General features: G+C 43.5%; 3 protein-coding genes across 8 annotated transcripts; all 3 read right to left on the minus strand.

Moving 5' to 3' along the window:
• Nucleotides 1-566: 566 nt before the first annotated feature.
• On the minus strand, nucleotides 567-7,173 carry mzt2b (mitotic spindle organizing protein 2B). Of its 5 annotated transcripts, none has more exons than XM_036530027.1 (5): nucleotides 7,017-7,173; nucleotides 5,632-5,834; nucleotides 5,090-5,241; nucleotides 3,799-3,987; nucleotides 567-1,494 (listed from the first exon to the last, which is right to left on the minus strand). In XM_036530027.1, exons 2-5 carry the CDS (start codon nucleotides 5,814-5,816, stop codon nucleotides 1,343-1,345), a joined length of 678 nt encoding a protein of 225 aa, XP_036385920.1. In that variant the 5' UTR covers nucleotides 5,817-5,834; nucleotides 7,017-7,173; the 3' UTR covers nucleotides 567-1,342. The 5 variants fall into 5 exon arrangements, with proteins under 5 accessions (XP_036385920.1, XP_036385922.1, XP_036385921.1 ...); XM_036530029.1 differs by having other exon boundaries at nucleotides 3,850-3,987; nucleotides 7,017-7,172; XM_036530028.1 differs by having other exon boundaries at nucleotides 3,799-3,984; nucleotides 7,017-7,170.
• Nucleotides 7,174-7,743: 570 nt separating this feature from the next.
• On the minus strand, nucleotides 7,744-15,654 carry zgc:193801 (uncharacterized protein LOC564476 homolog). 2 transcript variants are annotated; one of them, XM_036529424.1, is made up of 8 exons: nucleotides 15,512-15,654; nucleotides 14,392-14,590; nucleotides 13,469-13,659; nucleotides 12,810-12,986; nucleotides 12,419-12,574; nucleotides 11,721-11,858; nucleotides 11,152-11,244; nucleotides 7,744-9,450 (listed from the first exon to the last, which is right to left on the minus strand). In XM_036529424.1, exons 1-8 carry the CDS (start codon nucleotides 15,524-15,526, stop codon nucleotides 8,986-8,988), a joined length of 1,434 nt encoding a protein of 477 aa, XP_036385317.1. In that variant the 5' UTR covers nucleotides 15,527-15,654; the 3' UTR covers nucleotides 7,744-8,985. The 2 variants fall into 2 exon arrangements, with proteins under 2 accessions (XP_036385317.1, XP_036385318.1); XM_036529425.1 differs by having other exon boundaries at nucleotides 15,508-15,654.
• Nucleotides 15,655-23,310: 7,656 nt separating this feature from the next.
• Nucleotides 23,311-27,007, minus strand: LOC118777438 (cathepsin L1-like). The gene is made up of 8 exons (XM_036528334.1): nucleotides 26,937-27,007; nucleotides 25,799-25,934; nucleotides 25,444-25,566; nucleotides 25,189-25,341; nucleotides 24,857-25,081; nucleotides 24,567-24,735; nucleotides 24,309-24,426; nucleotides 23,311-24,143 (listed from the first exon to the last, which is right to left on the minus strand). The coding sequence occupies exons 2-8, from the start codon at nucleotides 25,922-25,924 to the stop codon at nucleotides 24,044-24,046; spliced, it is 1,014 nt and encodes a 337-aa protein (XP_036384227.1). The 5' UTR covers nucleotides 25,925-25,934; nucleotides 26,937-27,007; the 3' UTR covers nucleotides 23,311-24,043.
• Between the last annotated feature and the right edge of the window lie 906 nt (nucleotides 27,008-27,913).

A 27,913-nucleotide genomic window follows, 5' to 3' on the forward strand; every position in this document is an offset into this window, starting at 1 on the left:
CTTCACTGTGAAGTGATGGCTTTTCTTTCAGTCCAGCAAAATGTAGTGAGGCACGACCTAAAAATGACCTGTCAAAATTTGGCCAATCTGAAGATTTGGTATGCAATCAGCATCTATGAGCGTTGGTAAGAAACCTGTCTACTCTGCAATCCAATCATAGCAAGTAAAACTCATAAGGTACAGACTAGCTTTGTATAAAGTAGCTTCTACATGTGCTTTTCACATTAACTTGTCAAGTGACTCTCTACTTCATATGCAAAATCCAATGGAAAAATAGTCAGACTCCTTGTATGGAAATGAGAGAACAAGAGGATGAAAATCTAATTATTTTTATAGATTGAAAGAAGAGAAAAAGCATATTTAGTAAACAGGCAGCACACAGGAAGAGGAGATATTCACCTGTAAGCTTCCATGCTATTAACAATGATTTGCTCAAAAGAAAGAAGAAAAAGGGTGCAACTTGAACAGTTGGTGCAAGAGGTAAATCACAAGACAGAACACTTGCAAAACGTCTTGACAACAAACTTGGATAGACCCCTCTTCATTCTCACTACTTCAGTCCTGGCCTTACACAGGTACCTTGATCCCCTTACCCCTTTCTCCTTCAGTAATGGAAGGTCCTTTGCTTAAATATGTCCAGCTTTAGCTGAGAAAAGTTGCCTAAGTCCTTTGAGTCACCACTGTGGTATGCATCACTTACTGTATGTAGCAGACGGCTCTGTCTGGGCTTTGAAATTGAGTCGATACAGAAAACAAAATGGACCATAAGGGAAATGTGTCAAGCAGTTTCTATCGATTTTCTTTAATACTCAGTGAATCTATTAACATTTGGCACTTTAAATCGTTGATTTATTATCATTGTTTACCAATATATTCCAAGTAGGTCCTCAACACAAATGCTTAACACAAACACTAAAAAATACAGACGTTGAGCCTGATCTCATGTCAACCTCATGTCAACAGCTGGCCCACCAGCTACTGTTCACCTGTTTGTCAAAGGGCCTTCGGTTCTATGGTTGCCGTAGTTTTAGTACAGTTATTGAGCTAAACAGTTTTAGCAGAAATCACAGCTCAACACAGATCACCTTACATAAACACAAGATATTACAAAACAATGAGAATCAGCTTTTTAATCTACACTTTTGTGGAGAAGGGGCACCAGCATTTTCCAAGAACCAGTCTTACATGAACATGGTTAAAAAGGGAGAGGAAAAAAAAAAATACAAACTGGATGAACCACAGAGAGCCTTATCCAGGTAGCTCACTCCCAGTCCACACAGACCCCAGTGAGTCCCAGTGAGCGTGTCTTTCTGACTGTGTTATCCGGCTGGATATGGCAGCCTCAGCTGGAGGTGAGTTGGGAGGATGAACTGCTGCTCCCTGAGCTCTTCCCGCTCTTCTGCCCCCTGGTGGCGCTGGGCTGGCGTGGCACGCGCTGGCTGGACCCGTCCCGGCCGGCCTTCTCCCCGTGGCTCTGTCCCACCTTGCCGCGCACTGGGACACACAACACAGGGGGACAGGGCACAGAGAGCACCCGCAAGCCTTCAGTCACCGCTCAAGAGCCAGACGTGCCCACCCCTCCCCAAAAAAAGCCAAGCACATCACTGTCCACATTTAGGCCTATCTCGCCATCATTCGTCCTCATTTTTGCTCTCTGAGGCATAAATTAAAAGTGCTTGGGACCAACACGTGACGTCAGCGAGGGTTTCGCTTTCAAAAGCAACAGGCCACATATCCAGGGGAAAAGCTAGGCTGAGAGCAGAAAAGTATCAGGAGGAGTCATTGCTGCAGTAAAGTGACAGCGACATGCAGGACGTTTCCATGCGAGGCTCTGAGGCTGTGTTTTAGCAAACGGGCATTCGCGTTTGGCTAAATGTATAATTTCGTTCATATGTCTGAAGCCAAAATGTAGTCTGAAGCATCACAAATTGTCTACAAAAATACATGGCACACAAAGAATCTAATGTCCAAATCCTTCAGCACAAACTGGATAATTTGCATTTAGAGATAAAACTGCCCATTTGCTAATGAAATCTAGTGTAATGCAATTCTGCTCAAGCTGAAGTGAGCATGTGGAAACCGAGCATCGGCATCATGGATGTCACTGTAATTTTCCCCTTTTCTGCACTGTTACCCGTATAAAGACAACATCCATGCACCCCATACCAGACTGATTTGGGTGCTCCTGGCCTTTGCCTTTCCAGGGGACCCTGCATGCAGGTCAGGGGTCAGGGGTCAGGGGTGACAGTGGGAGAATGAGAGAGCCAGCAGACACTGGTGAATGACAGTGATGACAGCACGGCAAGATGACGGTGACACCTGATTGAACACCTTCCCGTTGAGTCAAGCAAAGTGTCCTTCAGAAGAATGACTTGCTGATAAGGTGCAGTGCACTCTGAAGCAGCGGTGAGGTGAGCCTCACACAGTCCTAGCTCAAAGAACAGGCCTACCACTGTCTTGCTGAAAAGCATGGCAGCTCAAACCTGGTTAAATAAAGCTGCAACCATGCAATCAGGCCACCTCGGCGTTACTTATATGGGTGTGACCACACAAAACTATGTACACTGCTAGCTAGACGCAGCCTATGAAACAGCACTTTACTGGGGGCGGGCGTGGAGTAACCAGGCTCTTCTGACACAAAGCACATCACAGCACAAGCAGGAGGGTCACTGCCACTGGACACAGGTCACCACAGCGCACCACAGGTCACAGCAGGGCCTGGACGCACAGCGAGGTTCCACATAGGTGCCGCAGCACCGCCATTCTACCACAGCCACTGGGCACAGTTCAGAAAGAAAACGCAGGAGATCAGACAGGCAGTTCACACTGTTTTAGGGAATGTTTGATGGTTGGGTTTTGTGGTGGGGATTTGTGCTGGAGTTCGTTAGGTAAACTGCTCAGCATCAACCACAGACACAAAAAAGATACTGAGATCTGCAGCTTTGTGAACTGATTCCAGTGCATCAGAATTTGAGGTCACTTCAAGGCATCAAGCTATGCTAACTCACTTAACTTAAACGGCATGTAGACTGGAGGATGTAGCTGACAGTGAAGTGGACGAGCCAGTGGCATAACTAAAAGATCAGTCATTCTGTGCTTGAAGTTTTCTGTATAATTCTGCTTCTGCCACTGCTGCAGTATGTGGTGCTTTATTGCGAGTTCCTCTGTGAGTCTGTCCCCAGTCTGTGTCCATTTGCTTTCTGAACTGTGATAGAGAGCGCCTCATCCATACAGTCCGATCACACCTGGAGTCCAGGGCACAGATCCCCCGTGGACCTGCGTTTGGGAAACTGTCAGTGCATGAGAGTACACTGAGGACCCTGGGATAGGCCACTTTGTTCCACGCACAAGCAGGGTCTGCTTTTAACACACTGGTGATACATTTCAACACTCTTGATGCACAGGCAAAGCTGTGATATTCATAACCACTGCATCCTTGAGATGGTTAATTTAATGCAGAAAGCTATTGCAAGTGTTCTGTAAAAACCTCTTAAGTAGTGGAACATTAGGTGAAATTACTCAGGCTCATCCATGTAAGCAGATAATTATAACTTCACCTCATTGTCAAGTCACTACATCTTCATTATCAAATCAGAGAGATCTGAGCTAGAAGGAAGATCTGAGCCGGAGGGAAGACCCACGCTGTTCTGGCTCTTGAGGAGTGTGGTCGCCCACCCCCATTACCCAAAAATGCCCCAGGAATAAGAAGCACAGAGCCTACAGGGGGCACTGCAGCACCTGGCTCCCGGTGTGATGCTGGACAGAGCTGACCCCAGGAGAGAAACTACCAAACACAACCTGCAAAGGGAGAGAACAGGCAGCAAGTAAAGTGGAAGGAACCGGGGGGACCTTGAGAGAGAGGAGCGCAAGCGTCGGCCGGGCTGTAGACCACAATCTTTGTGTTTACTCTCGCCGGCCGCAGGCCAGAGGGCTGGGGGAGAGGTGCGGGGATTTTACTGCTCTTTCCAGACACAACTGAGTCGTCTACTTCAGGAAAGGAAAGAAACACACACACACACACATAGACCGGCACACACAAGCATTCACACACACAGAAACAGTGATAGAGAGACATTAGCGTACACGCACAGTGATATACAGTCAGGAGAAACACAACTGAAGTTGCGTGTGCCATCAGAGCACACAGCTCCTTGTGGTAAACTGTCATAACCTAATTTCAGGCATTGCGCAATCGCGTAGACATCATCAATCTACTTTCCACTCCCCGGTCAGGCCACATTTCAGCTAGCGCAAGCCATCTAGAATGGAATGGATGGAGGCTGCTCCTCCCCTGGCTTGGGAAAGATCAGATATATCTGGAAGCCGCGCTAATTAGGGAAACAGCACAGCTCTGTCTATTATAAGCAGCACTAATTAGGGAAACGGCGTATGCGATGCAAAGGTGATGGAGGCTGCACCCCAGAGCAAAATCAGAAGCAAAAGACTGCGTGCAAGCAAGGCAAGCTCCTCTCAGCAACGGGACGCAGCCGTGAAAGAAGGTGAAAGAAGCCATATGCACACATTTTCTCACAGAAAAAATTCTCACTGACGGTCAAATTGGTTTGGTATTAACATGTTCTCTTAACCACATGATTACCATTCTTTTAAAGAAGGTGTACCATCACAAATAATAAAATCTAAAAATACACACTTTAATAAGGGTGAAAATGGGACTCGTATGAAAGGTGAAATGAGAAAATATTTCTGTTGAGAAAATTCCATTCCGTGGAGGGCTGCAGCTGTGGAGGTGTACAGTCTAAGCAAAGTGAGCTGCGCACTTACCGATGCAGGATACAGGATACATCTTCTGGCAGAAAAGATGGAGCACATGCAACAGGCCCTCAGCTTCACCCCTGGCCTCCTCTTACCCTGTCCACTACTACCCAAAGCAAGACAGACTCTGTCATAGAGCTCTACCAATGGCTAGACTGCTCGCAGTAAAACACATGGAATTTGGGGGGACGACATGGTTCCTCCACTGTCTGATAGCCTACAGCAAAATCGGAGGTTGGGCCGAGACAGTGACGTTCCTAAACTGCGGCCCTGCGCCCATCCGAACCCCCGGCCCCCCGTCGAGATGGGGTCTGACCTCTGGACTCTGGGGGGGCAGTGGATGCGTGTGACACTGTGGAGTTATCCGCTGCCGATGTGTCCGAGATCCTCTGGCCCGCGCACATGGCCTTCAGCGTCTGGAAGACAGCCAGCGGGGCCACGTTCATCTTCAGCAGGTCCACGATGATCCTGGGAAACCGCACACCGAGAGGGGAACAGGCTCACATCTGACAGTAATGTGCTCATACCCAAGCTAAACAATAAGGGAAGCTATTGGCAAACCAAGGACAGAAGTTTGTCGTGTAGCATAGCGGTACAGAGCAGGGCTTGTAACTGAAAAGCTGCTGGTTTGATTCCTTGCTGGGGCACTGCTGCTGTATGCTTGGTCAAATTTCTGAACCCAGAGTTGCCTCAGTAAATATCCAGTGGTATACAGGGAGAGTATGTAAAAACTGTAACCTATTTAAGCAATCCTGGACAAGAGCGTCTGCTATATAACAATGTATCCATGTATGCATGTTCTGAAACCGACAGCGTGCGGTTGGTCTGTTACGCCTCCGCCAGCCGGGCCCGACTCACTTGAAGACCTCCTGGTCCATGGCGATGCCGGCCGCCTGCGTCAGCTCGAACAGCTCGCTCTCCTCGGCGTTCAGGACCTTCTTCTTCTTGATGGCGTACTTCTGGACATTGCCGCTGACCGTGACTCCCAGGGCCGGGGATTCCGGGCCCGTCGACAACGACGCGGTCTGCTGGGGGTGCGCCATGCCCGGCGGACAGGGGGTCTGAGGGACGAGAGCAACGCCGAAGAGGCAATTTCCAATATCTTATGCCTGATAGAGAACAGTTCTTGATGTGCGCATATTAATACAAAATGAAGTACACTGTGCTGATAGTTTGCAGAACACCCCATAGTTACACACAACAATCTCTCTGTCCTTCTGCTGTGCCCACACCCACTTCGTTACTAAGGTGAATGTGCTCCCTGTGCAAACAAGCTACAGAATACAGGCAATTACGCAGCACCCTTGAGAGACCCCAATCGATTTAGTAGATGCGACAGATGATTATCAATATAATCACGATCCACCAAGCCTAAAGTACGACTGTTCCAATGTAGCTGTCGTACACACCTAGTTATTAGACACGTTATTTAATCGTTTACTGCGCTCCGTACTTGTTCTACAGAGCTAATTGTGCGTTACAAATCGTCTCCCATACCCTGCTGTTATTTCGTTAGTAAAAGTGTTTTAATACTACAGAATATTATAGCTCTTAATCAACTGCATGACAAACATTATGACGGACACATTTATTCAATTACACACTACCAATGTACTCGTCTATATAGTGTTGGTTTAAACCATCAATTCCACGCTACTTATCAAGCCATGGCACGTAACTGAGAGATTTCGTTCCCTGAAAATGTTGCCCCAATTTCTATTCTGTCCCCCATCAATGAGAGAGAGAAGGAAAAAAACATTACTCGATGGCGAGCTAGCTAGCTAACGAATGCTAACGTAATTTTTTGGTTGTGTCGACTCTGAGTTAGCTAACTCGCTACTTGCTTATGGCAAATTTGTTTTATTCCGATGATTTACCTAAGAGCTAACGCTTGGTTACGTTCATTGAAAGGGTCCCATTAGCTACTGGCTAACTATCTAGATAGGTATCAGGCTAGCAAGCTAGAAAGATGTTATGACAGCTGGCTTATTCGCTCGAACAGTACCTCGGAGCAAATTGCCGTTGAACTTAAACATTAGCGCGCTTTTCATCCGGCCTTGCTAAAACGTTAGCTAGCCTACTCGCTGATTGGTACAACTTAGCTCCCATTACACATTTAGGCAACTTAGCATTAACTAGCTAGTCTGTTATCAACCACTGCTGTCGTTGAAAATAAACATTATATCAGGAAAATACAGCCACATCGCAAGCTAGCTACTTACGGTAACAATCTAACTACCTACCAGTGTATACAAAAAAACGTCACTTATGTGTCTTCGGAGACTTTCTTATTATTACATTTAAAATATTTATTGCGGGTAACGACACTGCTGCACTCTACAACATGCTGTGTTTCGAAAACAATGTCCGGAGGAAACACGCCTTTTTCAGAATCTTGAGCCGACTGAAACTGTTAATACTAACTATGGTTCCATTTCCGATTCTTTGGACTCAGACAGCTACGAGACTCTTAGGTTGGGTAAAAAGGCTCACGTTGTTAATGTGTGTTTGCATTAAAAATCACTTGCACTAGTGGGTGCAACTGAACCTACATACCAGTCTTAAGGCACGTTTACAGAAAACGATATTTTTAAGGATCTGAGGAAAAATAAAGCACGCTTAAGTATATTGATAGATACATTTTGAATTACTTAAAAATTTGTAAAATAATCTGAGTCACTCATTTCTGTCAGCATAAAAATGTAAATTTACCACATTCAAAAACACTGATCAAAACATTCATATTGTAAAGAACTGACATTTATCAATGTGGTACATTTTTTCTATCGAAAGAAATGTAAACCAATCTGTCTTTTGACGACCTTCAGTATCTTATCTGCATGCGAAGAAACAAATATAAACACAGAATGAGTCATCAATTTCACTGGAAGTTCTAGTGCTCCACAAATCACCTGCAGACAACAGAACTGTACTCCTTCAGATATTTATTCAAGGGACTTTGTTTCCTGGCCACAAACACACTTTAAGGTGCATTTCTACAGCGGTATTATATTTGAAATGAGAAGATCCCAACAGCCGTGGTTCTTACAAAACACACACATGTCAGTGCTTGGGAGACCAGGTAGATTCACTGATTGCTCATTACGGTCTGCATCTAAACAGGGACACTGCTGTGCAAAAGTCTCAGACACACCCAGGAGGTCCAATACATGGAGGTATCCATCAGCTTACATCAACCGCAGGATGAATATTTTTTTTTGTGACTGCAGAAAGAAGAAACATTAAGTGGAATAGTTTGCATCACTCAGTGTCATATCTGAAGCATAACGGACAAGCACAAACATGATCAACTGACAAATCCAAGGCCAAAGCCCTGAAAAGCTGTCTATAAAGGACAAGTAATGCTTATAGATGGTAATATTCAGAACTAGAGAGAAAACATCAAATGCACAGCAGTGCTGGCAGAGGGCTCATGTGTTACTGTGAAAGCATCAACAGTTCCAAAGTCACCCCTGAAATTTGGGCTTACTGAGGTAAGAACACCTCAGTTAAGTAAAAGAGATTAAGATGCTACAATGTACAGAAATATACAGAAATAAAGTCTTATATCTGTAAGCAACACAGTATAATATACAAGACTTCTGCACAGCAGGTTACTGCAAGCAGTGATGAGAGGACTTCTGAATATTGAGGGAACATTTTCCTTTCTCCAAAATTCTGTCTTACTCCCATGGTTTGACTGTGGTCAGTGGCAGAAATGATATGTGCAATGTGTATTTAGTTCACTACAATGGATGTAGTTCCGCAAGAATCTTCCACAGATGGGTGGTCATGTTTTATGATTCACTGGGGTGAAAGGAAGAGCTTAAAGACAGTACCCGAATACTATAAGAGTCATTATAAAATACATATAAAATAACATAAATAGGTTTTGTTCTGGTCCAGGTAGTGTTTTTCACCCAGTGAGAGTGACAACGCTTCCAAAATCAAAGATTGTAGATATAAAAAGGGTCCTGTGAGCAGTGGGTGACAGGTGTAACAGCTGGAAATGGATACTCAGTGTGGCTCATAACTCTACACAGAATGTTTCCCTTACAGCTGCTCTGCACTCTGCTTCCATGGTGTGCGCTCATGAGCCAGCACTGCAATGTTTCTGAAATGTCTCTGCAAAGCTTTTGGGCCACCCTGGGCAGGCAGGCCAGAGAGAGCGCGGGGGGGGGGGGGCAAGGGGCGCAGATTGGGTCCATCTTTTCAGGTGGTGCGCTGAAGTTTGGTTTTTCCCGTCCCCTCGGGCTCCCCCTCAGAGGGCCGTTTCGCGGGCGACAGCACAGCCTGCTCCCCTTCCAGCACCTCAACAGGATAGATGGGAGCCGCGGCTGTGGCAGCGGGGACCTGAACAGGAATGGGGCTCTCCATCTTGATTTCGGATTCCGTCTGATTGGACTCCAGCTGCACCTCCATGATCTCCAGTCCTGCAAGGGCGGGCCCATCGCCCCCCTCCTGCCCACTGCTCTGATCCTCACTCAGGAAGGAGATGCTCATGGTCCCCGCCCCCTCCACCCCCTCTGCCTCCTCGCCCTCCTGGGGCAGGCTGAGCTGCAGCACCTCCGTGTGGCCGTTGATGGGAAGCGCGCCAGCTCGGTTCAGCAGCTCCTTCCTTAGTGTGGCCAACTGGGTCTGCAGCAGCTCGCGGTGCTGAGCCTCCAGACTCTCAACCTGGGCACAGAACACAAGCCCCCTTCAGCACCTCTGCCCCAACACAGCAGACCCTGTTATCTGTCAACAACACTACATTTCTCTATGCCAGGGGTCTCCAACATGTCGCTCGCGAGCTACCGGTAGCTCGCTGCCTGTTTTTGAGTAGCTCGCCAAAAGGTTCAAAGATTATGTACAAAAAAATCCGACAACAAATAAATGCACTCTGGAAACATCCTTCTATTTCAATCAAATCAAATACACACATGTCCCACCCCCTTCCAACACAAAATGATATCAGCTGTCAATCAAATAAGTTACGCTACTGTCATGTTTGTCAACACGTCGTCACGTCAGTTACGCTGTAAGGCTAGCTACTGATGTAGCTACTGAGCTAAAGCAAGGAGTTCGGTGGTGTTAGCAAGCCAGTTTAGCTTATAAAATAGCCAGATTTATGATGAACAAAGAAAGTGGCCAGGCCAAAAAAAGCAGAAAAGATACCATTTCCATGAGGAATGGGAATGCAAGTTTTTTTTTTTCCCCACACAAATGTAAAGGACAAGTGTGTGTGCCTCATCTGCGGTACCAACGTTTCAGTCGGTAAAAGATGCAACATTCAGCGCCACTTCAGGGACATTCTAAAACTCTTAACATGAAAAGGCTTAACGTGGCTTAATGTTCCAAAACAGCGATCAATGATCACCAAATTTCTCTTGGACATGTCTTGTCATAAAGACTTCCACCTGTCAAAAAATCAAAATCGAAATCCTATGAGTATGGACATTATCTTACATTAAGCATTTTCCTCTCTATTGACGCCCATTATAAGGAAAAGGCTTAACGTGGCTGAATGTTCCAAAACAGCAATCAATGATCACCAAATTTGTCTGACATCTCATGTCATAAAACAACAAATGTTTTCTATGACTGATGTAATTTAAGATGTTTTGATATATTATGTGAGCTTGACACATAGAAATTTGAAACATATGGATACAGAACATACATTTGACATATTGATGTGAATTTAAGATGTTTTTGATCCAAAATGTGAGCTTTGGATATTAACATTTGATACATGCGTATACAAAAAGTAGCTTAATTCAGCTGGTTAATGTGAGTGTTTTGATACGTTATGTGAATAAGTGTGAGTAATATAAGACATGAGTAGCTCTCAGCCACTTTCATTTTTTCAAAGTAGCTCTTAGATGACAAAAGGTTGGAGACCCCTGCTCTATGCAATGCCTGAACCTGAAGTGCAAAATATATTTATATAGCAGAAAAAGATCAGATTCATCCAACTTTTCCATTTTCTCATGTTTTTTGTTCTCGTTTAATCAGAACTATAAAAAAACCTGTGGACGGCAGTGTGGCGTAGTGGTAAGGAGAAGGGCTCATAACTGAAAGGCTGCTAGCTCGATTTCCCACTAGGGCAATGCTGCTGTACCCTTTGGAAATGGACTTAACCTATGACTGCCTCAGTAAATATCCAACTGTATAAATGGGCAACGTGTAAAAATGGTAACCTGTGCAAGTTGATCTGGATAGAAACATCTGCTAAATGACAATAATGTAATGTAATATGTACAACACTGCATATTCTGCCTTGTCTGCTACGCTATCTGTGGTAGTATGTGGATAGGCTGCATGTTCATAAGTCTGATTGTCTCTCACACATTCCACACACAGCCCTTCACCCCTCCTGCATGGGGCCAGACTCACAAGCTTCTTGATCCTCTGCTCACTGCCATCTGCAGTGCGGTACAGCTGCAGCTCCTCAAACATCTTGACATTGGCTTGCACCAGGCTGGCCACCTGAGAGCACCGGAGAGAGGCAGAGAGCAGTGTAGGTCAACAGCGGACACACTTTCACATGGTGTTTGTGCATTAGCATCTACATGTACACTTTCATGTACACACAGACACAAAATCCACTATCCCCTATATAATTAAATTACTAGTGAGGTAAAGTGGAGCAGATAACTGCTGAAGTAAGTCAAATATTTCTACATGTCTGCCAAGGGGAGATGATGAGCACTGTGCTTCTCTGTTTCCGTGGCACCCAACTGGTCTGTGTTTGTGTGAGAGATGAGCAGCTTTCTCACAGTCTGTACAACTCAGAGATTTCTTTCAGGATACTGGTGACAGCATGGCACTGCAGTTAAAGAGCTGAGCTAGCAACCGTTAGATTAGATTATTGTTAACACTGCTTAGCACTGTGGTTGTACCCTTGGGCAAGGTGGTAAAGGCAGTTAATCAATGGTGTTTGAGGCCCAAACCCCGAGGCCTACATGGTCTTTGAGGCGCTGGATCTCGGCCTGCAGCTTCTTCTCCGTGGCCTCCTTGTCGGCCCGGAGTGCCTGGTTCTGCTGGTGGAGCTCCAGGATCTGCTTCTCCAGCATCAGGCTCTGGTCCAGGCTTTCACCACCCTGCAGCACAGAGCACAGGTGGGGCTAACATCCTGCAGCTAGAGACCCCCACCTCCTTTTATCTACAGCACACTGCAGCTCTGCCACTGGTGGTGTTCATCAGGGCAAATTCTGAATTACAGAAGAAGGCCAGATTTCTTTATCCTCCAGGGAAACTGTTACTGCGAACAGGTGACCTCTTCCAAGAGCACAGCCAGTTGCAACCCTGACATTCCATTGAACACTTCTGGTCAAATGTCCCAAAAACAGAAAAGGCCCTAACATTACACACTCCTACAGTTAATAAAACTGTCCTCTGACAATTTTAAAATTAAATTTCTAGGGGCCATCAGTTAATCTTGTTAAGGAGTGCATTTTAGAAGCTTTTTCCTCAATTTCCTCAACTGCTTGTGCCTCTAATATTTTACAAATGTTGATAACTCCTGATACAGGACACAGTAGTGACCAATGACATTGTCCAGACTAACACCAGACCAAGCAGGTCATGTGAGATGCCTCTTATACGTGCAGTGCTTTGAATAAAAAAAAGCTCAGACTGATTCCATTAGCGCTTCCAGTACCTGATCAGTAATGATGCTGGCTGTTGTGTCATATATCAGGCTACCAGTCTCCCCATCAGGGTCCATAAGGACAAGCGTCTGCTGCCCCGTGGCCTGCTGTGATAGCCCCACGGTCTCCTCGGCACCCACTGCAATCCCATTGTTCACGCTGCTGTCCTTCAACCAGACAAGGCACAAATCATCACCTACAAACATGCTCTGATCCATCAACAATACAGGTGCAGCAATTCCACAGGCAAACACACACACCACAAACCAATACCATACACTGATTGCATGTAGCTGTTCCAACCAAAGGCTCAAACTTTCCGTGCGCCAATACCGGCTGTTGACTGCACTTCTTTAAAACAACACCAACAACCATTGCATCCACTGCAGAAAAGTAATATACCTTGGACACTTCGGTGAGGAGGGTGTCGGTGCTGGTTGCCGTGGTGATGACGGTCTGGGACAGCAAAGGCCCTATGGTGCTGTAGTCCCCATTAGAGCCGGCGCTCACAGCCAGTCCACTGTAGGCCTTAGGGTGAGCCTCTGCACTCTGCTCGTAGTACTGCCTGCTGTTCACTTCCTAGGGGCACAAAGACAGGCAGGGACACAGGACACAAATCACTCCAGATGAGGGTAACTAAAAACTCCAGCTATACATCATCTCATGAGACATGGCAGACACCTTCAAACAAGCCTCTTGCCACAATTTTGCAGGTTCAAAGTCTTTACTTCCAGAAGACTGATAAAGGATAAGCTACCAAAATTAAATATCCAGAGGAGCATCTGATGTAAGCCATAAAAACTGAGAGACCAATTTAATTTCATGTCTCATTCTTTTTTTCTTTCACACTCAAACAATGTCTCAAGTTTACTGGCTGCTGAAATGAATCTGAAAAAATGAATACCCTATTTGTATTTGCCTATATTCACTGCTCAAAGGTAAAGACAAAGCAGTATAACACTATAATGGCTTACTAACTCATGCAGAATGGACTCTTTCCAGCCCACTGAGACCGGTCCTGTCCTGCCCTGAGGTATAGGCGATGAGTGCTCCGGACTCACCTGGGTGATCTGTATCTGGAAGGTGGTGTGCGGGTTGCGGAAGTGGGTTTTGTAGTGTTTGATGGCCTCGTCGCGCCGGTTGAAGCCGTTTCGGCAGCGGTAGCAGTGCCAGTGGGCCCCCTTGAATTTCTTCTCCCCTTTGATGGTGCCTACAATCTCACAATGGTTGCAGCATCGCAGCACCTTCAGGCCTGCGGTACAGTGGAGACGAGCATGCTAATGTCGCAAGTCCATCTGATGATCCATCAGAGCATTTCTGAGAGATTATTCTCATTTTTATTCCTGCCTACTGTACTTCATCTAATTGTACTTCATCCAAGCCCCAACAAAAGTTGATATCAGAGTTTTAGCTATCATTATTTCATGTTTTTACACAAATCAAAGATAGCTTGGTAGTGGAAAATGGAAAGTTAGAGGAAGCACTTCCCTGAAGTGCTTTTTGGATGCGCTTCAGTTCGAGATCGAAAACCTTTAAGCTTCGCAATCAATGAGCTTCAATTATAATTATTTTCCAACCGATGCTCTAAAGTGGGTAATTCAAGGGATGTATCCACAGAAATTTTAAACTATACAAATGGTTCAAATATTCAATATTTCAAGTATAAGTACATATGTGTATACTTTACTTCAAATATGTGTTAAAGCTGTACCTATCAACACTTTTACTTAGTCATTTTTCCAATATTTGAGGGTATGAGAAATGAGAGAATGAGCCTTGCTGCAGAACAGCAAACAGAACCAGCCTAAAGACGACTGTGAATGCACCTGAAATTGACTGTCTTATACATCCTAATTTTAAGTTAATTATACACACTCCTACACTAAAGACAGAATCCAGCTTCTGCTTGCTAGCCACATCTCTCTGGGGGTTAGGGGTTCGGTGGGTTAGGGGTTCGGGGGGTTAGGGAGGGCCAGCAGCACACCTGCGAAATCGATGCCCTTGTCGACGTGCTTGACGCGGTAGTGGGCCCGCAGGATGACGGGGTCCTGGTAGGCCTCGGCGATGCTGCAGAAAGGGCAGTGCATGTGGCTGCCCTTGGCCTTGGCCGAGCACGTCTCGTCCTGGCACAGCACCGGGTTGTAGCTGTGCTCCGTGCCTTTGATCCTCACCGAGGGGTGAGCCTGCAAACAGCAGAGGCACAGCTTCCAGCTACGCTACACCGCAGCATCATTCAGCCACTTCCGCAACAGACTAAAAGCTTATGTGGATCTTTAAGAGAGAGCAAAACAGAATATCTGATGGAATAAAAACAAAACAAAAGAAATGGAAGAATGATGGAATGGCAGAAGCTGGTCTGAAACTAGATAATACTCTGAGTCTAAATGAGCACAGACTGTGTGGAGTGGGATGAATGAGAGAATACAAGAGCTACTTAAGGGATGATTGAAATGAAAAGCACCGTGGACACAGTAGTAAGCAAGACAAAAGGTGTACTGACTTCAGCAAGGACGAAATATGAAAAACCATTCCATGTCCAGGAACAACTTATCATCTCAGGGGTGCAGCCAAACTATACAGTCTTGCAGCTCTTGTATACATACAGAACGTGGACAACTTACATAGTCCTTTGGACTGTAGAATAAATGTATTTGAAGTAACTAAATATATACTAAGGAGCTAAACTGGACTATCCTGAGGAAAATCGCGAGGACACGTTAATGTGCTGTACAGCTCCGTCAAATGTTTGCATGGAATCAGTAAAATCATTAAAACCCATCCCCTCGTGGTAAATATGCGCATTGCAAGTGTCTGTGAGGTGGAAAAGACGCTCTGCTGTACTATAAGGATCGAAGTTTCCACAACTTCCGTTGTAATTATTAAAAGCATTAATCGCATACGATACACAACATAATCGACCCGTTCCGTTATACTGATTTGCAGACATACAAAGTCATGAAGCAAAAGGCACTTTTATCTGTAGCTACTGCTTTTTGTAGCCGAATGTAAACACAGAGGCCTTGCTTATCCATGGGAAATGCAAGCTACAAGAGAGCTTCGTAGGGCTCTCTATTTGTTTGTAAGATAGTAAATCACATACTTACGATAAAAGCCGCCATTTTCCACGCAGGAAGTTACAACCGAATCCAGCGATCGGGTTCTAAAAACATTTTCTTGGTTTTAAATGGTGAAGCATAGCACTGGTTTAGGGACGGTTCTGCGTTGTTCGTCATCAGTGGCCGCACACATTCTCTCGCAGCGTTTACGTCGACCACTTGGCGTTCGGGGCCCTGACGTATATCTCTGAACGCTTTTTTTCTGCAAAAATACATCACATTCGAATTTCATTGGCTAAACACATCACGTGGAGAGTCTTGGCAAATCATCGAAGACCGCGCTGCATGTTGAGAAAAGTATTTTACGAAGCTGGTGACGTTTGCGCGCTAGGCGTAAATGAAGTCAGTCCAACCACAGTACATATACTGTGCGAACTTTCAGATGTCAGTGCGTACCGTGATTATTTCGTAGTTTAGGAATTCAAATTATATTTTCACTATCAGTAAGGGTAAGGGCGCAGTCACACTGAAAATATGAAATTTAATTCAGTTTGACAGAATTTCTCATTTTATTGCATATATCGCTGTCTAGCTGTGTTGCTTTAGAATATGAATGGTGTTAACTAGAGTTCGTGAATAAACGCATTTGGTTGTTTTCATACTTGATTCATTGTCATAAATACTTTGCGTACATTGTATTCGACACTGAACTTGAATTGTCTAGTACTCAGTAAGTGACAGTAGAATGGAACATCTGTCCTTATTTGAGCTCATTCACTTATTGAATTACATATATACATTAGTCCTGCTAGAATGTTCCACCTTGGTTTGTTACTTTCCAGTGTCTCCATAAAACAAAGGAAGTATTGAAGATAACATGAGTTTTCTAACCTCATTTATTGTATACATTATTGATAAAAGATTAATTCTGTCACTATAAAGTCGAACTCTGACGTAAGTAACCTAATTTGAACATGGTTTAAGCCCAGGTAATTTTAATATGAACTGGGCTGCCTATTGTGGCTGTCTTCCTTCAATAAAAATTTGGTCATACTGTATGAATTGTCTTAGCTGCAGCTGTCACTCTCTGGCATCATGTCTTTTTTGCGTGAATTGAAATGTAGGTGTTACCGTCCCTATTGCTTTCTTCATCTTGTTTTTTGCTAGTGCCATAACTTAACAAATCATCATATCCACGTTTGTTTGTTTGTTTTTTATCTTCTTCTGTAGCGTTTGTTTTACTCATTATTATTAAAACGCTCCCTTGCTATCTTCTTATCTGCATGAAATATTTACGTATGAGGCATCATTCAAAGAGTTCTGCAGAAAAACAAATTCTAGCTAAGAACAATTTCACTATATCACCGCTTAGGCGTGTGGAGTAAATAAATAAAAAAAAGGTTGATGTACGTGAATGTCCTACAATAACTGTGTGCTTGCCTCAGATGGCAACCAAGACCGCCATCCTAATATCCCATATTAGACAGACCATATATCATGCAGTTACATTGCCACTAGGTGGGGCAGTATACTGCCTGAGTTCCAGCTGATAAACAAGAGCGACCGGATGCCAAAAAATGTATAGAAATGTTTTATCCTGTTTAAGACCACCAGGTGTCGCTCACTATACTATGGTATGACATGATTTATAAACCCATGAAAATTTACGTTTTGTCATTTAGGAGACCATCTTTTCTAGAGCGAATTCCAATGTGCAAAAACCATGTACCAGGCCCGGCATTATGGGGGTGCTTAGAGGTGCATTGCACCGCCAGATGGACCTCAGTGCACCCCCAGTTGTCTCCTTATATCCCAACATCTACATAGTATTTATGACTTTTTGTGCACCCCGTGTATTTTCTCCTGGTGCTGGGCCTGCCAAGTACATTTAACAAAACGACATGAAATGTTGTACAAAAAACAATTAAGTGTACATGATTCAACACATCAAGTTAAATGTAATGTCTCCCTCATTATGAGAATGATAAATTACACAAACATCTACAAAAACTACAAACAACAAAACAATGTATAAAAATGACACAGAGAGGGGACAAGATCATACTAGGGCAGACAAAATGTAGTACAGTTTGAAGAGGTGAATTACTATTATTGTAGTTAGAAACAGAACCACTGTTGCTTACCCAGACAGGGAATATTGTAATGATTTGTGTTTTATTACAATTATAAATAAAGTTTGATGCTGGGTGCTTTGGTGCTGTGATATTTAAATTACAAGAAATGTGACCTTTCTTCGGCAGCATGCTCACATTTTCTGACTAAGCTCTGAATGAAAGCGCACTCAGACTGTGTTATTCGTTTTAAAGCTGTGTGCAAGTGTATTCTCACACGAGTGCAACAATTTAGAATACGAGAAAGGGCTGTAGTTTTAATCAGTGGCGTCATTAGGTCTGATCATTCGGGGCTATAGCCCCGAATATTATAAGCCTAGCCCCGAATATTTTTGTCCTGAAAAAAGAGGTGTTTATAGCAAAACAACAGACAGACTGTCACAGAGCGGAACTTGACTTGCAGCATCTGAAGGTGTGATAATATTTATTTATTATAAAGGTAGATATAACCTTCCCAACCTACCCATGCCGATCTCCCTTGTCTCAAGACAAGTCTCAGGCAAACCAGACTTAGCCCCGGATCTTTTTGATAGCTAGAAACATCCCTGGCTTTAATGTAGGCCACACTGACATGGGTGCAAATACTTTAATTGACAGTTTGATCAAAAATGAGTTTGCCCAAACACAGAGAGAGCTTTAGATTCCTAAGTATCAGCCTCTGATTAGTTTGCTTACATATTTCATTCTTTCAGAATAAGGTTTTTTACTTTTTACAACTACCTACAGTCACAAGCACAAAAATGATTGAGAGAGCAAACTGTTTCAACAGATGTAGACTGGGCTAAATGAGGCAAGAAATGAATCACTCTCTGATCAGCATACAATGCTGGAATTAGCTTGCTGGGTTGCAGAAAGGCAAAGCCAAGCAAGTTTCCACAGCCCGCATGCAGACGCTTGAGAATGAACGTTGTGCACCCCTTGGCACCACACTGCGTCAGCTGACCCCAGCCAGTGGCGACATCATCAAAGTCACGCCAGCAGGATTGCAGCGTTAGCTTCCACCCAAGGAAGCAACAGGTTGGAGAAGTTGAGCTGTGGAGCAGCAGAACGCGCACATTCAGCAAAACATGCATCACGCTGCCTCTTCTTAGTCATGTATTAGGCACATTTGATTAGTCAGACATGCTTACTGTCGCTTAGCTGTGGACCTCAATGAAAACAAGGTTGGTGTGCCCTTGAAAAGTGAGCATAGCAGGTAGATAATTCATACAAAACAAAGTTATCAACAATATAGCAGCATGAACAACAAAACCTGCTCTTTGTGTAACTGCCACAAGGGTAATTGGCAATAATGAAATAATGTTGCAAATGTAGGACGTGGCCTCCATATTCCCTGCTTCCTTCCTGTTGTGACTGCTGTGGAGATTGCTAGGAAACACAGAACATTGTAGCCCTAACTCAGTTAAGGTTGTGGATCTGTCTGGATTTGGTTAATCTGCGGTGTTTGGCCATTTCTGACTCTTGTTACAAATAAATGACCAAAAATAGAAGAGCAGGTTGTAAGGGTGTTGTGTAATCTCTCATGTGACTTTACACAGCAAGAAATTCCTTGTGACCTCAGTATAATTTAGCATGAGCAAGGTGTATTTGGTTTGCCTTTTTAATGATAATTCCTCTATGTCAATTCACACCAAAATTATCCATGTTTATTTTGTTTTTTTTTTATTAATACATTTAATTGGTTTAATTGTTGCCACTGTTCTCCCCCCTTGTTTTTTTCTGCCTAAAGACTTGTGACCCTTGAACTGTTGAAAAGGTGTTTTTTTTAAAAACACATTTGAGGAAACTTGCACTTATATTTTTTGACCATTTGCTTAGGATACCATTTGGCATTCATTATATGACAGTGGCATTACCTAGGCATTACCTATCTTACAATAATAAGTACAGTTCATTAACTGTGAGTAAAGATTCTTGTTTGACACATATTCACAAGATTGATCAAAACAGTTGTTCTGCTGTTCTAGCTTGCTATAGAGACTCACATTTTGAACTGAGTCGTATTAGTCAAACTAAGTTTAGATTTATAGACCCATAAACCTTGAATAATGAATGCTTTGGTCCTTTTAGGAATGGCTTTGTAGCCCAGTTTGGTTCTGTGCAATAATCACAATATTATCACTCAAGCACACAAGCAGCAAGCTAACCTGATATTAGAGCACACGGAGACTGTGTCAAGCCCTAGGAATGTTTGATCCTTTAAGAAATGGTGGCTAATGCTACCGCTGTACTCATGTTTGAGCCCAGTTTCTGCAAAAGGGGATTATCATTAACACCGATGCTAACTAACAAAAGCACTGCATTTATTCCTGTGGGTCAATTTGGAAGCAAGCTGGTTGTTTCAAGCAGCACAGGGCACACTTGCTCAGCCATCTTCCAAATAATGTTGAATTTCTATTCTCGATGCTGGTCTGACTACTTCTTACAGTATGTTACATTTCATCAACCTGACGTCCACCTACTTTTACTCAACTGTATATGAAGCACACAAGCTACTGTATTTTTGATATCACTGTCTTTTGTGCTCACACCTCATTTTCACATGGGTCATATCAAACTTTATTTGGACCATGCCATTTTTCTCTCTTTAGGTGATGGCAGCTTTCCGTATGACCTCACTGAGCTATTTTAACAAGGCTACAAGAAGTCAGGCCATTACTCTCATTTCAGAACTGTTCAAGCTTGATGAATTCTCAAAACTTTTGAAGTAAAAGAGGTTACAGGCTGTTGCATAATCTTTAGTGTTTTAGAATGTTTAAGATAAGGTCATTCTTGTGTCCATATTCTTCTATTGAGTAGTAATATGGAGTCCTAATAACAGCAACGAAAATTCACAATGACGTGTCTGTTCAAATCACCAATTGGTGTTGATATCAGTGTAACTAATAATATAGCAATATGTCTCTGAATATCATCAGTCAAGGTTGCTTGAGCACTGCCTGGGTTGGCTAACCTTCATGAAAATGGAAGCTCTGTGAGCTAAGACAATGTGTCTTTGAAAACCTGGTCTACTACCGCTCTGGGGCTCCTTCTGTGTACTTTCGTCTTTGTGGTGGTAGAATTGTTTTTTCCATGTGATACCCGTTCCTCTCTTGTACCTGTCCTTATTATAGAAAGTAGCATTAAAACGAGAAGAGAAATCAGCCTAAGCTTCCATCTGTTTGAGGGGTGACACACTATACAAGAAACAAGCTGAAATAGTCAGTTCTCATTAAAATCATATGACGTGTAAAATGAAGCTAAAATTAAAATTAGGATTAAAATTAAAATTAGTAGCAAGTGTGAGTAACCTGTGGTGTCTGATGTTCACCACACCATCGCCAATGTGACAATTCCATAAACAATTACTAGACAATGGGGGTCATGGTCTATTTACAGTGTGACCTGTCCAAACATACTAGCCATATTACAAGAAAATACAAGGCCTTGGAATGCTGTATAGACCACCTGTTACTGATAAATGTAAAATCTCATTATTATATTCCATTATATCTATGTTGATGTGACTTCTAGTTGTGATGGCTGATCGAACGCTCACAGCAGTCTGTCAGTCATGTACAGGAGGGAAGACAGCAGATGGCCTTTTGACGCATATTGCACAGGTTATGGCCACCTTACGCTTTACTTACGCTTACGCTTTGTAAGGCTCTAGTTTTCATGACAAAACCACATATGGACACAATATATTCATTTTTATTTTTTTATCTCACATCAGATTAACACACAAAAATCAGGAGAACTCTATTTTTCTTAATCCCAGTTCCCAGTTCAATATTATACAACTGACTGAAAAGATTGTGAGGAAGGAAAATGGACATTGAATATGCCACTTTAGTGCTGTTGCATATTTGGCTTTCAGTGTGGAACATGATCAGTGTCTTGGCTTCATCAGACATGTTTGCATTATTTACAGGTTATTTTTTAACTCTTTATGTTTTGCTTCAACTTCCTTGTTCAAACTCTGGCATGAAGCCAAACCAGGAGGGTGTTATTGCGATCTGTAGCCCAGAGGGTGCTGGACATAACACCTGATGCATCTCAACAACCCATGCCCTTCATGTTGAGATATCTGTCCTTTCTCCCCCAGCGTTACATGTAACCTACTCAGCTACTCAACAGCCTAACACTAATGAAACAACAGAGCTTAGGTGAAAAGTATGGAAAACATCCGGAAGGATCTGGACCATGTTAAGAGAACATTCTGAGGCACTGTTGTCTCGGGCAGATTTTGATCCTTAGCTTGCTGGTTGGGCCTCAGCTCATAAACAACCACTTAAAGGAAGCACCTTGTTACATGGTTACATGTTTTTTTAACGTAGTGAATTCAATTCCACTCTACTGTGTAACAAGCAATTATAGAGGTAACATGGTACAATTTGATGTTCTGAGACCTCAGAGTGTTTGTCAGTGAGAAAGAAAAAAAGATGCTGATCCTAAAATACTGTGACCTCTGCTGAAAAACACTGTTTCTCTTTGCTGGCAGTCTGAGTGTTGGTAAATGCAGAACAGCTCACTCATTCTTGGGAAATCAAGCCTGACGTGCGAGTGGGTGTGATTGTCTTGTAGAACAGGGAGTGCTCGTGCCTGACTGAAGGCTGCTCGCTCTCTCTCACTGCCGGCCCCCACAGGCCTCTGTTGTTGTGTACGCTCTGTGCTGTGTCAGCGTGGGTCTGCTGGCACCAGATACAAGACCCACTACGAACACAGACCCCTCCCCCCTCTTCCCCCACTTACTCCTCTGGCCCCCCACCTGTCTGCTGTGGAGTCTCTTCCTGTTACTATGAACACTGGAGTGTCTGGGTTCAGATAACTCGCTTGCCACCTCCACGAATGCACACAAACGCAAACAAGCTATTGTGCCATCATGACCGAGACAGGGCAACAGGCAAAAAATAACACTGATAAGAATGTGGCACAGGTAATGTCTAACTCTAGGACACTAACGACTGCAAATCTTTCCAGATGCAGCAGGATCAAAACAAAGCACATCAAAACATTATCCCATACAGATGCTTCAGATTAGAGGCATTAGAGACTTTTACACAATTTTTCATAAACCTGAAATGGCTTTTATGTAATTTTTAAATGGCTTTTTAAAAAATTACAACATATACAAATGCAGAACACACAACACAGTCCCCTGTCCTACCTGGATAGAGTCTTCCTTTCATATATACTGAGCTGGTGTCTGTTAATAATTCAACATTCACTGTAAAAGACCAACTTCTCTTCCACACAGACTTTCTTCCAGAGTCAGTGTGCAAAAATTGATTCCCATTCATGCATGTTCAACCAAAAACCCAGATATTTTCCTGTAATTAACCTGCTGTAACCTATATACCATTATACAAATATCCATAGAAAGTCAGTCTAAAGTTAAATGACACATTACCAGAATCCTAACATTGGAAAGTCAGTCACTTTAATAAGTTTGCCTCCAATTACATTTTGGAGGCAAAACGGATTCCAGTGTAGCAATGTGTGGTATGGACAAGCTATACATAATGGCAACAACTGATGGCCAACACCACATCTGTTCACCTGGAAAAGGCCCCAATAATTTGCACCACCTGTTCAGAGCAACATCTTCCACCAGCATGCCATGGTTTTTCCCCACATGAAATAAATTTAACACACCAAGACATCTCAGTCTCCAAAGACAGGAGAGCATAAACACACTGCAGAGACGCAGAGACGACCAGTGCCATATTAGAGTTCCTTGTTTGTACAGCTCATTTTTATTTGCATGAATCATTTCCTGGGAAACCAACAGTGAGTGCACTACATTCAACAGGAAGTGGCGATTCGCTGCATCACAGTTCAAGTGCAATGCAATCGGCCCTTCCCACATTACGGTCTCCGCACTGAGGGGTTACACACCATATTTATGAGCACACAGACAATTCCAGTAAGCTTACAGGAGCAGGCTTTAACACATCCATGGTGACATTAAAACTGGCCATCAGGCTGCTTGTGATGACTTTAAAATGGGTGCACAAAAGGGGTGTGCAAAGGCAACGCACCCCTACCACCCAACTGTAATACCAACAGGAAATGGAATGGAAAGGAGAACCTCCGCCACTTCAGGGGCCTACTTCAATAAGGAGAACTATTTTAAAAGGTTCAATCAATCACGTATATAAAACAAACATTTGTATTTATACACTGCACTTAAAAACGCAAAGTGTCATTCACATTTAAAAAGACTGGAGTAGCATTTACTGCGACCAATATTTACAAGGCCCCCTGTTAAAATCTAAAAGTTTAAAAAAAAAAAAAAAAATCCACTAAAAAAAGCATAATTTCATAAATTCCCTAAAACAGTGTTTCATTAAGCCACGCAAATCATGACCGGTTCTGCTTGTACCCAGGGCTCGTTAAGGCTACAGTGTAGTCGCAACCCTTTTGAAACATTCACACAGCTTCACAACCGGATGCATCCAGGGCACTACACTAGAGGATAGCTTGCAGCAGTTGCGATGCCACAGTGGTTCTTCCTGTCCTTGGCCATGTAGATGTATCCTTTGTCTCCCCATTTCTCACTCCAGCTACAAAGAGGACAAACAACCAAGGTTAGCACTGTAGAGCTCGCCATTGTACATACCCATCTGAATGTGTGGTGGTAAAGACTGCAATTCTTACTACAGTGCAATAGGAAAAACTATTGCCACCTTTCACCAAATTGGATCCATGCTTTCTTCAGTTTTACTTACCTATTTTTGACAATCCAGTACTTCTTCCCATCTACGTCCTTGCCCTCATAACCATAGCCCACTACCAGAACACCATGGTCCAGCTCCTCACTGCTGCAGTCTTTCTCATAGTAGATTCCTACAAAGAGAGAGGCAGTTATGCACAAGTCAAGTCAGACAGCGTTATTAAATACACTGTTCTCCAAGATCCATTAACTGACGTCATAATGTACACTTTGGACTTCACAGCCAATATGCCCTAAGCATTGCAGCACTCACCAGATTGGTAGAACTGGAAGGACTCGTGACCAGCATCGATGGCCACAGACACCGGCCCCACTGCAGCAACAGCCTTCATCAGGGCATGCTCCTTCCCGCTGGGAATGTCCACGAAGCCAGTGTCATTAGCCGAATTGTACTGAGGATCATAGTGGCAAGGCTGATCATCCTAGGAAGAGAAGACAACATCTCTGTTCAACAAACAACAATACTCAGCCCCAGCTTTTTTGAGTTATTGTGAGGGAATTTTTGCCATGTAAACAGGGGTGTGGTGGTTCTTGAACACTTACTGTTCCCAGGTATGGGTAAGACTCCTCTGAGTCCAGGCCATTGTTGTCCAGAATGTACTGGAAGGCCTGGTCCATGAGGCCGCCGTTGCAGCCCTGGTTACCCTCGGGTCGGGAGCAGTCCACCAGGTTCTGCTCGCTCAGGGACACCAGTTTGCCAGTCTTCCTGAAGTGCTGGCCCTCCATGGCACCAGTGGTACTGAAGGCCCAGCAAGAGCCACACTGGCCCTGAGCAGTAATGGGACAGTTAGGATCAGCAGGTTTTGTAAAAGCTTTAACCATAGAAAACCATATGTACTAGACAGTCGCATTGTGGTTGTGGGGGTCGTTCTCACCTGATCCTTGACTGGAGTGACGTAGCCCTTCTCCCTCCAGTCCACTTGTTTTGGGGCCTCAAGGAAGTTGGGCTCAAGGAACAAAGATCCCTTGTACTTCCTCTCAGTCTTGTGTTTGTAGCCATTCATAAGCTGCCTGAACTCCTCATTCGTCTATAGAAGGAGCAGCCATTAGTACCTTCTGTGACATCATACATAATACTTGTATTTGGTCTGCCTTCAGGAAATGTACTGGGCTTCACTGAGGACGCTTACCATGTCACCGAAATGGTTCATTCCCATACGGAAAGAGTGTTTGCCCATGGAGTGTTCAAGGTTGTGCATTTCAATCTTTTTCAAGTTCTTCTCCCAAACCATTCGCCTCCAGCCTTCTTCCTTCTACAAAACAAAGACCCTGCTCATGTACTCAGTAAACACTGCTAGCATTTTTCAAATCTTAACTCAATATGAAAGAATAGTCACCATTAGTGAAAAGCACACTATAATTATGTTGCCGTAAATGCGTCAGTTGAAGATGCACTAATGTATAGATGCACCATTGGTTTTTTTTGGTCGTTTTTGTCAGAGAGAGGCAACAATAGCCAAAGTGGCATTCTTTAAGATTACGCACCTCGTGGAAGTTTTTACTGTGCCAGCTCTTCCATAGATGCCAATGGTCGTCTAGCTGAGGGTCCAAACTTGGAGCAGCAAACACTGCACTGAGGTATAGCGTAAACACCGCCAAACACCGCGTCATGGCTGCGCAGCTGGAGACAGAAAAGAGTTTCAGGTTACAGTCATGACACAGCGCTATGAATAGCGCAGTATGGCCTAGCTCCATAACATCTACCAGCACAGACACGATGCGCCATCCGTGAAAATGCCAGCAAGTAAATAAATGTTGCTAAAACTGACTGGCCCATTAATGGATTGATAAACACACCAGACCGTGCTAACATTTTGAACAATGTCCTCTTGGGGCATTCACATTCACGATAACGCGCGGCGTGCCATGATATAGCGATCAGCTAGCTAGCTGCACAAACGACGGCTTTTTCAGAATTATCAGTAAATGGGAAATGGAAAAAAAAAAACGTCTGACATGGAAATTCCGTCTCTTTTGAGCATGTTGGCTGAGGTGCGCTAAAATCCGAGCAGATCCTGCCCTCGGGGTAGGATTGTTCCGTTTATCCTGATCACAAGATGAGGGTGGTTCCAAAACATGCGGCCGAAGCACGGTTACTCTCGGGAAGCAAAACATGGAAGGAAGCCGAGGAAATCGAAAAGAAAAGCGATACCTGCGGCTAACGCTTCCCGGACGAACCATACTAACAAATCAAACCACTAAAACCAACATTTCGCGTAAAAAATCGAAATAAACGGATCGATTTCTTCAGAAGGACCTCGCTCAGAAAAACAAAACAAAGAGCTCCCAACCCTAGGAACATAACAAGCAGCCAAGGCGAAGACGATCAAAATCCGTTTGCAACACCAGCAAGATGTCTGTTAAAACAATTCAGTTACACGTGAACAGAAGAATATTCGATAATGTACACAAATCTACTTTACACAACATCGCAAATATATGCTAAACGAATGACTTCGAAATGAGCAAAAATTTTCATACAGTACAAACTGTACTCTTTTAAAAGAGTGTTTTTAAAAAAAAAAAAAAAACACGTTGCAGACCAATACATAGGTTTACTCCTAAATAGTTAAAGGATATCGCGACTAAAAATATTTATATTGTATATTTAGACACATCCTACCTCTTATTTGTTGACCGACTAAATTGTCGAGTGTTGTCGGGCTTCTGAACTTATAGAGATTGCTGCGCTCTCGTAGCGTCGCTCATTGGCTGTGAGCGATCCATTCGTCACCCCCAAACCCCGCCCCAATGTAAACTCATCCCTGCATGTGATCTGCTTCCACGTGATGTTGTTATCCCACAGTGGATAGGCCGTGTACCCTGAACTTCATGGGAAAGATGGTCGTTGAAACAATGTGACAAGGGGGAGTAGCATTGCGTTTTAAACGTCCTTGGCCTCTGTGGCCGAGGCATTCCATGAAAAGACCTAGCTGTGCTGTTGTTATTGTTGATGAGAAAGCATTAATACACGCCACAAGATAGCCAGGTAGTTAATTATAATGTCTGGTGTAAGAACAATTCAGTGTAAACTGAGACACTATTTCATGCTCACGGTAATGACAGAGCGAATGAGAGAGGAGAGGATTTGGCACTTGACACTGAATAGTCTCCCAGCCAACATCATGGACAAAACCTCGTGATGCCTACAGGTTGGAACAGGTATCCCGGCTTGACTGCTATTTGAGATGATTTCTCACATGACTGAACTGTAAAATGGTTGGTTAATTTTTTTCTTCTTTTTCTGCTTTGCCACAAGCTGCTTTGTGACTTAATAGCTATTGATAATAAATGATTGATGATGATGATGATAAATACCTTATCTGCTGTCAAAGATCCAAACTTTACCTCACCATTCTATTCATCCATCCATATTAACATGGTATTGTTTCAAAATTGGTGTGGTTTTATGTAAAATAATAAGTAATAACTAAACAACTGCTAGTAACTTGCTTTTTGCTGGGGATTTCAAGCAGGATGCTTAGGGTCAAACTTGTCTTTCCAAAAAACATGGCTGCTTTGTGAATCCCCATGCAATATTTAACTTACGAATAGGCAGAGGTGGACAGCCCAGCTTCAGAAAATAAAAGTCCTGCCATG

This window comes from Megalops cyprinoides, chromosome 5, assembly GCF_013368585.1.
Source record: "Megalops cyprinoides isolate fMegCyp1 chromosome 5, fMegCyp1.pri, whole genome shotgun sequence".
Lineage (NCBI taxonomy): Eukaryota > Metazoa > Chordata > Actinopteri > Elopiformes > Megalopidae > Megalops > Megalops cyprinoides.

Bases quoted from the DNA above. Each gene is read 5' to 3' on its own strand.
- mzt2b (XM_036530027.1), bottom strand. From the start codon at position 5,816: ATGGCGCACCCCCAGCAGACCGCGTCGTTGTCGACGGGCCCGGAATCC. The intron at 5,242-5,631 runs GTGAGTCGGGCC...GCGGTTTCCCAG, and splicing joins ATGGACCAGGAGGTCTTCAA to GATCATCGTGGACCTGCTGA. The intron at 1,495-3,798 runs GTTGTGTTTGGT...TGTGTGTCCCAG, and splicing joins CCTGTTCTCTCCCTTTGCAG to TGCGCGGCAAGGTGGGACAG.
- zgc:193801 (XM_036529424.1), bottom strand. The intron at 13,660-14,391 runs GTGTGCTGCTGG...ACTGTACCGCAG, and splicing joins CAAGGGCATCGATTTCGCAG to GCCTGAAGGTGCTGCGATGC. The intron at 9,451-11,151 runs GTGAGTCTGGCC...TTCTGTGCCCAG, and splicing joins AGCAGAGGATCAAGAAGCTT to GTTGAGAGTCTGGAGGCTCA.
- LOC118777438 (XM_036528334.1), bottom strand. From the start codon at position 25,924: ATGACGCGGTGTTTGGCGGTGTTTACGCTATACCTCAGTGCAGTGTTT. The intron at 24,736-24,856 runs GTAAGTGTTCAA...TTCTCTTCCTAG, and splicing joins CTTACCCATACCTGGGAACA to GATGATCAGCCTTGCCACTA. The intron at 24,427-24,566 runs GTGAGTGCTGCA...CTCTCTTTGTAG, and splicing joins CTTCCAGTTCTACCAATCTG to GAATCTACTATGAGAAAGAC.